General features: G+C 42.1%; 2 protein-coding genes across 3 annotated transcripts; one reads left to right on the top strand and one right to left on the bottom strand.

The window, feature by feature from the left end:
* Positions 1-374: 374 nt before the first annotated feature.
* Positions 375-8,475, bottom strand: nelfa (negative elongation factor complex member A). The gene is made up of 11 exons (XM_012832448.3): positions 8,184-8,475; positions 6,468-6,639; positions 4,963-5,124; positions 4,406-4,495; positions 4,006-4,133; positions 3,745-3,814; positions 3,368-3,456; positions 2,650-2,758; positions 1,927-2,240; positions 1,625-1,724; positions 375-1,228 (listed from the first exon to the last, which is right to left on the bottom strand). The coding sequence occupies exons 1-11, from the start codon at positions 8,391-8,393 to the stop codon at positions 1,044-1,046; spliced, it is 1,629 nt and encodes a 542-aa protein (XP_012687902.1). The 5' UTR covers positions 8,394-8,475; the 3' UTR covers positions 375-1,043.
* Positions 8,476-8,588: 113 nt separating this feature from the next.
* c18h4orf48 (chromosome 18 C4orf48 homolog) lies at positions 8,589-11,722 on the top strand. 2 transcript variants are annotated; one of them, XM_042710352.1, is made up of 4 exons: positions 8,589-9,066; positions 9,382-9,494; positions 10,034-10,122; positions 10,608-11,722. In XM_042710352.1, exons 2-4 carry the CDS (start codon positions 9,383-9,385, stop codon positions 10,677-10,679), a joined length of 273 nt encoding a protein of 90 aa, XP_042566286.1. In that variant the 5' UTR covers positions 8,589-9,066; position 9,382; the 3' UTR covers positions 10,680-11,722. The 2 variants fall into 2 exon arrangements, with proteins under 2 accessions (XP_042566286.1, XP_012687909.1); XM_012832455.3 differs by having other exon boundaries at positions 8,813-9,066; positions 9,337-9,494.
* The last annotated feature ends 2,284 nt before the right edge of the window (positions 11,723-14,006 follow it).

Raw genomic sequence — 14,006 nt, forward strand, 5'->3', positions numbered from 1 at the left:
GTCTCTGCCTTGGTATCGACTGATGTTCACATTGTACTTTTGTCAGCCAGTCTTGTTCTGGCTCATCAAACTCAGGCCAGATACGCTACTTTTGTGCTGAAAGGGTCTCCATCAGTAAATCCATTAGCAGGTTACATTTCCTTTACTACTTCTCCATCAGTAAATCCATTAGCAGGTTACATTTCCTTTACTACTTCTCAAATGTTATACAACCACTGACGGTAGAGCAACACATATTTAAAACGGCCTTAGTGTTGGATACACGGGTCTAGACCCTTACTTATTAGTCTGCGTTCCCGAAACAACTTTTTTTACTCTCTCACACTCACACATGTAATACAGCGCCATACAAACATCCCCTGAACAAACGCATGTCTGGACAAATGTACCTTTTATTTCTTCCCTTCTTGACGAGGTTGAAAATCAATCATTCTTCCGAAGGCTCCAGAAAAAGAAATAGATCAGGCAGCGATACAGATACGGACATTTTTGTCTCTCATTTTGCATGGGGGAAATGTTACATTCAGTATTTTTCCATTTTGTCTTTTTTTTTAACATTTTTTTAGGCTTGGTTGTGTTCTCCAAAAGCACTGGTCCATGTCACATCTTGAACCACGTCCCCTCACAAACATTCAGCAGTCCAGAAGGGAGAGGGGTTAAATGTTGATTTAAAAAACTGAACAGAAGAAAAAACTAACAAGCAAACAGAGGATGAAGAGGTCTACGTAGAAGGTTCTGGAAGGTTCCTTCCCAGTGTCCACTTCAACCCCACTTTCCAAACTCTCAGTTTTTGGCCCATGAGTGTGAATGTATGTGTATGTGCATGTGCATATGGTGTGTGTTGTGAGTGCCTACAGTTGAGAATGTGTGTACTTGTGCATGTGAGTACATGTGAGTGTGTCTCTTGGAATCTGTAAGGATGTGTGAGTATCTGTTCATGTATGTACTTGTTTGCTTAAATGTGTCTGCTTGCGTGTGTGCGTCTTCGTGTGTGAGTAACAAACATGTCTGTTCGAGTTTGTGGGTCCACGGGTCAGCTCGGCTCAGGAGACGTTGGTGATGGGCTTGTACTTCTTGAGACGGGTCCACTGGCCGGTGGAGTAGTTCATCTCGAACACCGTGTCCACCAGCATGGTTGTGCTGCCCGTGCCATCCGCTTTGGGTAGGACCTCCGTGTGTTCGCTCAGTTTGATCTGGATGATGTCACCCTGCTCCGGGCACGGGTTCTCTGTGGGACAGGCGAATGGGAGGACAGGAGGAGAGGCCAGAGTGGGAGGAGATGAAAGAGGGGGAAATAACAAAGGAAAGATAAAGGAGACATGTAGAGGGAGCAAACGGGAGAGTATGAAAGAAGTGATAGAAGAGGAGGCAAGAGAGTTGTTGTGGAGCCCAGAATATGTACAGACGAGAGGATAAATGGGGACAGACACAGCAGGGTTAAGTTAATTGTGCTACTGTTTTAGCAGCTTTAAGAATTTCAATGCTTTCCAAACAGAAAACAAAAGTGTGTCTGTCGATGTCAATCAACATAACTGAAAGGCTGAGTGTATCGGTCATTGGGCCTGTCAGGAACACTGAGTACAAGTGAAGGTGTGTGCATGCTTGTGTGAGTGTGTATCCATACCTCGTGATCCAGCCATGAAGCCCAGGATGAGGGCTTTCTCTGGCCTTGTGACCTTGTTGGCCGTCTTGAACATCTCCTGTGCAGCATACATCTGTTCTCTCTGCACAAAAAGAGCACACAAATCACTTGTTGAGCAGCCAGATGTTGACAAAAAGTTTAATTTTATTATGAAATCAGAGAGTCCAGTAAGTTGTCCAATATCTACAATACATTTTTAATTTTTTTTGTAAATGTCAGCATTTGGTAAATGGTACCTGGTATACACTGACATATTGATCAGTCATCAATTAATCAGCACTCACCGTGAGGGAGAGGTTCTTTTTGGGCTGAGGCTGCTGTGGGGCCGGGGTGGGGGCGGGGCTCGGCGTGGGCTGGGCCGCTGTCGGCTGCGTGGGCGTTGGTGCCTCAGGCTGTGTGGGCGTAGCGGCAGGGGGTGGAGCGTTGTTGACTGGCGTGCTGATTGGCTGGCTGGGCGAGGTGGGGGTCGTGGGGCTGGCGGTGCTGGCGTTGTACATGGGCGGCCGTTGCTTGAACTGGCCAGCCAGCTGGGCACCACCAGGGGGCGCCGTTTCCTCAGGTTGTCGACCGGCCTCACGTGCAACACCACCTGCACCCGCTGGAGAGGGAAGAGAGAAAGAGCAAAAGTGAGATTTAGATAGAGTAAGAGAGATGGATGAGAAAGGGAAGATACATTAACATAGACCAATATAATGTATAGACCAATGAGAGAATACTTCTGTGCACTACAGAAATAGAGATCATATATGCTACAGGGAAACACAAGATCACTACTGTGCAAGTTCATAGAGGTGGTACACAGTATGGCAAACACTAGTCCGTTACTACACTACAAAAGCATAGGGTGTGCATGTTATTGGAAACACCAACCGGTTTCTGTACTTAGAAAAGGTATAAATGTAGTCACTAAGTAAAACTAGACTGCTGCTCCACAAGAACAGAGATGTATGGGCCACTGAGAAAAAACAAAGTACTCTGCAAGAGCAGAAATCGCAGAATAGTCTCACCAGGCTGCGACTCCGAGCTGGGAATGTAGGAGGATGAGGGGACCATGCTGGGTGTGGCTGGTAGGTAGCTGGTGGAGGGCAGAGCGCTTTCGTTCAGAGCCCCCAGTTTCTGAAACACACACAGGACACAAGTTTAATCACTTTGATGTCATTGATCCTACAGACCTGATTTTTCTCTTGTTTGTTGTTCCTTCACTCTTTGGTGATTTATTAAATTCAGCATAGATTCACTGTCACTGTGAGAGGTTTTGTGTGTGTGTGTGTGTGTGTGTGTGTGTATGTATGTATGTATGTATGTATGTATGTGAGGGATGCAACAGTGGGCCCATGGTTTGGTATGAGTCATGTTTTTGGGCCAGAATAATGGTGTGGTTTCGGTAACTTTATATTTAAGAAACATCTTTTTTTTTTTTTTATAAATCACCTTTTAAACAAATAACCTATTTATTTGCCTATAGACAAGACTTTCTATTCAGAGAAATGGCAGCATGACTGACTAGGCCACCAAATAAGGCTGCAAATATTTGGTTATAGATACTCCCAATGCATTCGTTATTACCTCCGCCTGTCTGTAAACAGGATTATGCAAAAACTAGTGGCTTAATTTCCACAAAAGCAGCATGGGCCAAGGAATAATTTTTGTTTCCCCTCTCTTCTCATGCCCCTATTTCTATTTGAGTATTGTGTGTCTGAGAGAAAGTCTGTGCTTGTTTTGCACCTGTGTGGACACCAGTCCAGCAGCATAGTCAGGCGTGGCGTTCTCAACCACGGCCTCCTCTTTGGCAGCCTTTTCTCCAGCCTCTGTGTCTGTGAAGAAAAGGAAACTCATTGATCAAAACTACGATTCCCATTAACCTTCAGCCCAAACTCAACAGCACAAATACAAGCAGTAATGACAGCCCATTTCAGACTCTGAGTGCTTGGATGCAAGATAATGTGTGAGATACAGCTCAGTGGAGACCATTCAAATATTTACCTCCACCTCTTGCTTTAACTACAAGCCAATGTACTCTCTATAGAAAGAACGTGTGTGTGTGTGTGTGTGTGTGTGTGTGTGTACGTGTGTGTGTGTGTGTGTGTGTGTGTTTGCTTTACCCAGTGTCTTTCTTCTTCTCTTGGCTTCTCTTCCTGCTCCAACCATATCGAGTTCTGAAATGTCTAATAACTACAGGACAAACAGAACATACCTTAAGTTACATTCATCAGAAGACTGTCAAAGCCTAAAATACACAATACATGTGTAGAGTACCCCCTGGCGTGAGAGTACGGAGCATTGACATCATCTTGACATTGACATTAGCACAGCTTACATGTTTGTGAATCACTGTAAATATGTCTGTGTGGGCAGATGGTTACCTTGACGCCCCGCTCCTTGCGCAGAGGGGTGCGTGCGGGGGCGATGGGGGCACGTGTGCTGGGTGGGCTGAACATGCTGGGCGCGGTGGGGCTACGGAACGGAGCCTTAGGGATCCCCTTTAGGGGAGCTGAGAGAGAGAACAGACAAACAGGTAAGCGAGTGTACACGCATGGTTGTGTGTCACATACAAGTACACGGTGTGCCTTTAAAAGAGGCGAACGGGGTACTGATGAGACACAACAAATGTTAGTGGAGCTGAAGGAGTCACCATTATGTGAGAGAGCTGTAGATAACATAAGACAGGCATCAAGAAGGAAAAAAGAGAATTGGAACATGGAGAAAGAGAGAGACAGTATGAATGGCTGACAATGAAGAGAGGTGGAGAGAAGGAGAACTCACTGGTGGTGTCTATTTTCTTTACGAGGCCTCTGCCTTTGGCGTGGAAGGGCACTCCTGCAGTCTTCTTCAGCTGCTGAGCGGTCTCTGTGGCTGAGAGTACAGAACACGCACACACACACACACACTTAAAGTTGAATCTGCCTTTGTGCCAAAAGCCACCTATGTATCGGGTGGTTTAAATTCACCGCTTGGTCTCGAGCATCTCGACATTAATAAAAGAGTCCACCATTCTGGCTAAAGGTTGTTGATATTTGAGCTCAATATCCAATCAAATTACACTGTTATCAGATAAGAATCACAGATCTCACTTTTATTTTATACTTTTTTTTTTAATCATTGTAATCTAATATTTCCTAATCTTTTTCTTTCAATCATTTGATTTTAATGGGTCTCTTATGCTCATTGTTCTTCACCCCTTGTGCAAAGTGTGAAGTGACTCGCAGTACAGACATTCATTTTCATAAGTATGTGTGCTCTCTGTTTATCAAATCTGTAACCTTGGTGGTCGTCGCCATCCAGGTCTACCAGCTGAGCTACAGGAACACTTTGTGACTTACATTTCTGTAGCAGCTCTGCCCTGAGGGTGGCACTCTTGGGCTTCCTCTTGAGTTGGAAGTGCTTGATGGGGGGGTTGAGGGGTCCCACCAGCGTGGTCAGAGCACTCTTGTTCAGGTACTGGCATTCCAGGGGCAGCATGGCCGACGCGTCACACTCATTCACTGCGGAGGACACACATTTTTACAGACTTTAACACACATGCCGGAGTAAAACACACACAAACGATATATATAGTTTAGACACACACACACTCAGGGCTCGAAATTGGCACACGCCAAGCGCCAATGGCGTGTAGATTTTTGGGCTGGCGACTAAATTGTGTCCGATGCCCCGCCACTTGGCGAGTGACATTGCGGAGTACAGCGCCCGACTACCGCTCCCGTCATGGTTAAAAATAGCTTGCAAGGCCAACACGAACAGTGGGAGAGAGTTCTAAGAATTTCTATACAACTATAACAATTTGTCCGCGAATACAAAGTTTATAAAGTTCTAATATTTTGAGCGCAAATCAAAAGTTGAAACAGACTAACTTACTTTACCACACGCAAAGGTAAAAACGTCAGTGGGCTTTAACCGGTCAGCTGTCAGCTAGAATCCAGAAGTTCGTTGTCTCTGAATGATGTTAGCAGCAGCTAGCTATCCTAGCCTGTCACCCTACTGGATCCATCATTCGATAATATGATTTCGAGCTTGTCTCCACTATTGTTGTGCAATGATATCCCCTGTCCTCCCGTCTCCCGATAAATTAAACTAATTTTTGCGTGCTAGCTATCGCTAGCTAGCATGGGGAGTTGCCATTGACTAGCGAGCTACAAACGTCAGCCAACAATGCAAAATCAAATGATATGGCAGAAACAACGTCAATACCAGGCTGTTTAGTTACATTACATGGAAACCAGCCATCAAGTACATGGAATTGAGTTGTATTATTGTCAACACAAGTTTTTTGTTTTATTTTTCGTTTCAGGCTCTGGGCTCTGTAAAGCGCCTTGAGACAATTGTACTGTTCTGGGGCTATATAAATAAAATTGAATTAAATTTATAAATTATTTAAAAGTAAAATTAGTTGATTTTGTTTAATCCATTCTGAGAGTGATTAACAATGATATTAAAATCATAGGTAAAGGTTGTTTAAGTCAAACAATGTCAGAGTAGGTCTGAAATGCCAGGTTTAATTTTGGCCGGTAAAAAATATGATTGGCTGGTCATTTATTTCATCTACCAGCCATAGGGCAATATTAGACATATGAGCTAGTCGCATCAACAGCAGAAGCACTTTTGCAGTCATATCTTACAGAAGGGATCACGCGATCAAAAACTTCTGGAACTTATGGATAGGCGAAAAAAAGCAGAGTCAGAGTAAAGTAGAGTCAGAGTAAAGACTGGTACTCTATTGAACCCTATTATGAACTTCAGAAATCGCCACTTCTACAACTGTGCCGATTTCTGAAGTTCATAATAGGGTTCAATAGAGTACCAGTCTTTACTCTGACTCCAGACTGACCTTTTTCACGGAGCTCCCCCAGTATGTCCTGCACATTGGGGTTCTGCTCCTCCAGGTCCAGGTTGAGTGAACCCGTTTCCGGAAAGGTCTTCAAGATGTCAGCCACCATTAGGACCCAGGGCTCGGAATCCACCGTGGCCAGCTGAATGATCTCGGTTAAAGCCTCCTTCATCTGGGAAACACAGGCAGACGTAACGAAAATGATTAAACTATTATTTTTTTCATTTTCTTGTAAGGCAATGCCTCTTTATTGCAGTTCAAGCACTCTCCAGTGAGATTGTGGGTTTTATTATTATGCAACCAAACTAACTAACTAACTTGTGGTATTTCGTTAAATGTATTGTTTTATTCGGAAAAAAGACCATACATGCACTGTTTTGCACAATCCACAGTCTGAACTGGCAGAATAGGGCTAATATACATAGCTGTCTGAAATTCTCATTACCTTACACCACAATCTGACAAGAGCACATCATGTTTTATTTCTCCATATTTATATGTTTCAATTAAAAAAAAATTAAAAAAAAAACATTGGAAGAAGGTGATGTTAACATAAGCTAGAGTCCAGCTGTTGAGGAAGTAACTTTTCAGTCGAGGGCGGGCAGTCTTCATTTGAGTATCTTCACACGACAGCTAAGGAGCAACGTAGGGCTGTCAACGGTGTGGCAAGAGCGTCTTAGATAACCCGCAATGGATTTTAACAAGACAACAGATAAATCATGAGAATACACAGAAGTGCAGAGACAGCAACGATTTAATGTTTTCAATTGCGTCAATGTGAGAAAAACTCGAACTTGGACAGGCTATTGACAAGATGGCCCGTGGTTAGCATATGGTTATGTTACTCGCCATTCCATCAGGTGGAATAAGTCAGGCTAGTTATAGACAAGACGTTAAATTAGTAACTTAGACAGCCAGGCAGTCGTTTCATATTTTTATTTTCTCCCAAACACCTCTGAATTGCATCTGGTACGCTACTGATATTCAATAGTGAATACCATCATCACCTGCTAACTGGCTAGCATTTAACGTTGCCCTCGTAAAGTTGTCATAACTTACACAACATGCCCCTAACCCAACGTACTAACCAATCGTTTTCACAATCCTCATCGTGTACCTGCTAGTCAGTTACTTTGCCCGTAAATAAAGAGGACTGGGGGGTTTTAACATCGTTGAGTACGTTAAAGCTTAAATGGGAATTGAACACGTAGGATTGCTGAGGCTGTAACGTCAATGCAAACGATTTGCAACCAGCAGCTAGCTAGCTGATGTCTCGTGTGACAACAAGTACTGTCTAAACTGTCAATGTTGCTGTTGATGATGTTGTAAATGGGTATATTTAGCTGCCCCATGTCTTCCAACGACTGTTGCAATAACACAAACAAGTAACATTTGAGTAACTTTATACCGAACATGGCAAACTAGCTAGCTAGCAACGTATGGTTGCTAATGTTCAAGAGCTTCCAGCTAACACAATTTAGCTTGATGGAGGAGGTCTTGCAAGCGGGATTTCTCCCTCCGATGCAGTGTGCCGAATGCAGGATAATCAAGACCACAACAGCTAGCGAAAAACTACCCCGGGATGCTGACAGCTCTTGTGAGGGGCCAACTGACTGAAGGTTCACCATTCCACAAGCAGCTAGCAGACAGCCAACGTAACACTGCATTCTGCAACCAATAGTTGTAACGTTAGTTCATTGCAACTCGCAAACCCACCTCATCAACAGTCCGCCGTGGCAGATGCAGCATCCCGAGCAGCAGTTTCAGCTTTACTGGCGGCGACAAACTCGAAAAACACAAGCGTATATTGTCAATAACCGACACTGTGAGCAGCGAAGCAATGCTGGGAGGCGCCCAGAGTTCGTCTGTTGAGCCCAGTTTGTTGTGAAGCCACAGGCCGGTGTCGCTATCCCTCATCGACGCCATCTTGGAAAAAGAAGTACTGTTAGTTCGGGCATTTTAGCAGGCTACCTAAGAAAATATACGGTTCAGGCTCACGTGACCACCGTTTTGGAAGATCACAGAACTCTCGGGTCTAGTGGTTACACTTTATAACTCCACAGCTGTCCGATTAGTCATATGAAAGAAAACAGATGGCGTAGCTTATTTCATATAGACTTGTATGTTCACTAAACTGTGTAAACTGTAGCAGTGCGGGCCCCATTTATAACATTTATAAAACTATCAATACAATTATGTATCTTAATAGACTAAATCATCATATTTAAATATATCAGCGATGTATATTCACACAAATACAGACTATGCCATCAAGGTCCGTTGGAAATCACTATTACAGTTATGATGGAAAGTAGAAGTAAGGGGTTGCAGTTGCAAGAGAGGAGACCCGAATCAGTGCAGATGCTCATGTGATCTCTCCTGGCGAATCAGAGCACACGAAAAAATGCAGAATAAATCATTTTTAAGCAGTAGCCTACTACAGATCTATGAAGGACAAGCGGAGTAATAGGCCTACGTAAGAGTGTCTTTTAAAAATTGTGATTTAATTGTTAGCTTATGCGTTTTTCATTGGCAGCTGGCGTAAAAACAGATTGTTTGGGTGGCATCACAGTGCTTTCCTGCGCATCAGAGGCGAAAGGTAAACACATATGGATCCTAAATTAGCCTATTGTTCTTGTATTGTACGGGGCGCCCAGCCACAAATCGCTGTAGCCTAATTATAAACTAAGATTATGTGATTTTAGTTTTTCTTTTACGGTTCATGGGTTGTTAGCCTATATGTTGACCACAATGCTTAAAACTGTCAGATATCCGAGCAAAAGGAAACGTTGATGTAGCCTATGTTTGCAGATTGCAACTGAATTTGAAAAACGTTAATAAAACACCGCAAACCGCTTTTATTTTTCAGAATTTAACTCAGAATCCGTCTCCGTTGAGACATGCTTTGTAACAGGATGATGTCGAGTGCAGCTCTGCGGGCGATGATGCTTCTCCTGGCGGTGCAGCTTCTCTGCTTCAGGCCGACGAGCGCCGAGCAGGAGGCTGGCACAGTAATTCCTGCCGAAAGTAAGCCATTTTCATTTAATGTTCTAAGGCAGCCTACTCCATAGCCTACAGCAACTCGCTAAAGGTGTACAGAACAGTCATCCAAAGCAGGTTCATGATATTTTGTTATATAGGCCATAGACTGTAGGCTACCGTTAAAATAGCCTATACACTTTCACGACGTAAATAGGCTACCTGTCGAAATGTTCCTTACCATTTTCGACAGGGAATATAACACATAGATGAAGGAAGCAGTGTTACAAAATGCGTTTCAAATACCTCATATTCCCAATAGTTCGATTAGTAGCCTACATGTACATATAGGCTACTTCGGCTATGTGGTAATGTGATGCAGCGGTCTATAGTGCCGTTTTGGAATAGCAAAAACTACAGCAGGAAAGGCTGGATATGGATATGGTGTAACAGCATGCGACTCAGTATTGAAAGCACCATCAGCGCACCTTGACACCAATAAACTTGTCTTGCTAATAGGACATAAGAAATAGGAGCACGCAACATATGTAACGAGCAACACTGAATTGTCTGCTCCTTCTCTTCAGGCCGCCCGTGTGTAGATTGTCATGCCTTTGAGTTCATGCAGAGGGCTCTACAGGATCTAAAGAAGACTGCCTTCAACTTGGACTCACGGGTGAGTCCTCCATTCAACAGCAATGAACAGGTCATGTTGCACTATTGATTTTTAGACACCCATTCCTTGCCCCGTCATTTGTTATTGGTGTTTTGGTGGTTGAATGGTTATCAGCTCAAACTTTGCTTCGCCTACCGCCAAGTGGCCATACATCTCTTCAAGTGATGGATTAGTAATATTTTGGCTGCATAGTGTGTTGCGGTCCTGCTTGGTTGAGCTGTAAACTAGAAGCCATATTATTGTTTATGGGTAATCCACAAGACATATCTGCTTAAGGTCTCTGAGGAAGACATTATACACGCATTGGAGTTCTGTTCTTGCCCTCATCTAGAGCATATGATCCTAATCATAGCATGTGTGTCTGTGTGTATTTTCATGGTAATATTAACATGTTTCAGTATACAGTCAGTTTGTTTTTACTCTTAACATTTGTCCTTATCTCTCCATTCCTCTCTTTCATCTTGTCTGCTTCTCTCTCCTCTCAGACGGAGAGTCTGGTGTTGCGGGCAGAGCAAAGGGCCCTGTGTGACTGCATGCCTGGCACCACCTTGCGTTAGGCAGATACCCCTCACCTTGGCAGTGTTCTGGTGCCAAGGCCAGGCACCTCTGACCCGGGGACCTGGGCACCCAGGCCCCACCGGGACATGACACGCGTTACTTCCTCACCTGACTAGACGACCCATCCACCAGCACCTTATCACTGCAGAGACTCCATTCACAACTCTCTCTCTCTCTCTCTCTCTCTCTCTTCTCTTTGTGTGTGTGTCTCTCTCCTTCCTTTTGTGCCAAGCTGAAAAAGGACTCCATATGACTCCCCTTCATTTTCCACAGTAAAAACAGAGCAGGACCCAAGCAGTCACGCCTCCTCACAAGCATCTCCCATTCTCTGTTTGTCAACCCGGAATATCAGAGCATTCTGTAAGCCCACATGTCTCACCATGCATATTATTTGCACAGTAGGTGTCTTTGCACAGTATGTACGTAAAGATAGAGATGTATGTTCAGCTTGATGTATTAAGAAGCGCTATTTACACGATTACTGTTTTCCACTGTCATTTTAACAGAATTGTATAAGTAGCAGAAATAGGAACTACACCTAAAAGATCAGTTACATTGTACTAATACTTTACAGAAATGGAATTCTGGTATATGACATGAATAGATTAGGGATAGACTCTAAAGAAAGAGTTGCTTCATCAGCATGGAAATGGGTTTTGTCTAGTAAGGGACATAATCATTTTAAGGCCATTTTGGGATGAATTCTACTGGGCTGTAGGGACACAATATACTACTAAATTCTTTTAGAATTAATTATTTGCATCATGGTTTTGATTTTGTGTGACCCAATACCTAGGGGTGGGTGGGATTGGATTGTAGTGGGAAAGATTTAGTTTAGCCTGTGTAATCTGTATGAAAAAAAAAAGTCTTGTCTGATAGTAATTGTTAACAATATTGTTATTTTGCTTGTAAAGAAACACTTTATGTCAGGCTTTCAGAAATGATGTTCCATTTGTGCTATCTTGCAGTGAACTAATTAAGACTGTGGACCCTCTTTTAAGCGGTTCACAGGGCAGCATTGAAATAAAATTAATATACTATACATAGTATGTTCAGTTTACTTACATACTTACGTACACAGTGTTGAGAGGCTGTTATCACAGACAATAATATAATTGGATGCAAAACATTTATATGTATACTATTTATTTTTAAAGATATAAAGTTAAAAGTTATCTGCTATTTGCTATTTGGAAGTACATCTATTTCTATATCTATAGTTATTAGCTACATAGTGTCATACACAAATAGCCATTCACCTGTTTTCTGGACCATCAGCCAAATACAATAGTAACTACACTCCGGCTAAGTATATTTGTGTCTCCCTTTCCCACCATAAAAGACAGACCAAAACATACAGAAACACATTTACTGAATTACTCAGATTTAATAAGAGGAAGTGATGATAGGAAAGACAGAGTTGTGTTTTCATTCCAGTGGAGATGCAGATGCAAGCACTGTGATCATTGAGAAGATACAGATCCGAATCTACTCACTGACAATGTGTAAGAATCTTTTAGCTGAGTTTAAGCTGACTGAAGACAAACCTGCAACTTAGAATGATGATTGAATCTTAGGAACAGGAAATCATTAGACGCTGTGAGATTCTGCAGCAAAAGTTTGGAGAGCTGGAGGACTCCAAACTGCCTGTCAAATCAGTCTTGAGAAAAACAAGATGACAAGTAAAAATCTGAAGAAAAAAAACTGAGGAAGTACTTGGAGGAGAAACTGAGAGAGAGAAAGAGAAAAGGAAATCCTGCCGTTAATCCTGCAGAGGGGATTCCAGAGCTACACGGAAAACTCAAATCAAAAGATGTAGAAATCTAGCAGCTAAAGAAACAAACTCCAGAGATCAATAAAACAGCATCTTAAATAGATAAAAAGATATTTCAGATGAGGGTTTGTTGATCATGTGTAATTTCATAATTTATACTATGCAAATATTTCCCACAATATAGGGTTGCAATGCTATGTTACAATGGTAGGTATTCAAATTCATACATTCATAGTTGGATTGTCCTGATTTCTCTACATTCAAGAAGAAGTTTGAAGCACACTCTTCTTAACTCATCTTAGAGGCTTTTACCGAGCCTGAATGTAAAACAATATATTATATTTTCCATGCCAGACCTGGCCCTCCATCCTTCCAATGGAAAACTAGAGGACAGTGATGTGGAGACAGCAGAGTTCATGATCAAAGTAGGGCCTGGGGAGACACATCTGAAATAAACTAGACTCCTCCTGATATCAAACACAGTGACCTGGTTGAATATCTAAATCCGTCTCTTTAATGTTTTCCTAGAGCCCAATTGTACAAAATATAGATTGCATCCCATCACCCAATGTCTTTGTATTGTGATTATTTCATTAATAATTTCAAGGAGCACCTTTAACCTTATAAATGAAAACCTTTGAATGATGGGGTCAGCAATACCTTAATTTGCTTAATATGCTTAAATTAATATCATGATATGCATGCGAGGGGACAAGCTTTTATCAGGATTCATCAGGATGAGACTCAAACTCTGTAGGACAATATCCTGTCTGTAGATGATTTAAGGATATCTTCTCCCCTGATCTTCTCCTAAATCACCTAAAAACTTGCTGCAATATTTTATAGTAAACTAGGTTTACTCGACCATGCATGTACCATTTTTTTGTTAAATAGGAAGTTGATAGAACAGTGCTTCCCTTGACATGGATTATTCTTCATGGCAAACTATTTACAGTATGCTAAATGTTTCTAAAATCACTGATCTCTTTTAGCCTTTTTTTTTGGCTCCCCTGTAAATTCAGATCAATTCAACAGCGACACGACACTTTAACCATTTAGGCGACTGCGTTCATATCCCACCAGGGGGCAATATTGCACCTTTTGACTATGATAAATCTAATCAGTTTGTCTAATACATTTGCAAATAGTTTTCCACACATTGATGATTTACTGGGATCTTGGAAGGTTCTAGCCACCTTGATGAACAACTGAATTTATGTTATCACATGATATAAATGCCAATGAATGTATTTGAGAAGTCTATTGCCAAAAATATGGTTTTAAAGCAAGGAAACAAAAACAATTGTAAATGTTGTGCACACCAAGTGAAAATCAAGGGTTACTATCTAAATCTTCTGAAATGCCAAAATGGAGAGAACCTTGTAATTTCAAACAAAACAATATTCATAATTAACAGTTGTTAACTTGTTTATAAAGTGATGACTGGGCATCACAGAGAAAGGGATGGTGATGGCTCAATATATAAAAAGCAACTGGTCATATAATTAGCATGAAAAAGCTTCTACTGAGGCTAAATGACATATGCTGATGA

The sequence above is a fragment of the Clupea harengus genome, chromosome 18 (genome assembly GCF_900700415.2).
Source record: "Clupea harengus chromosome 18, Ch_v2.0.2, whole genome shotgun sequence".
Lineage (NCBI taxonomy): Eukaryota > Metazoa > Chordata > Actinopteri > Clupeiformes > Clupeidae > Clupea > Clupea harengus.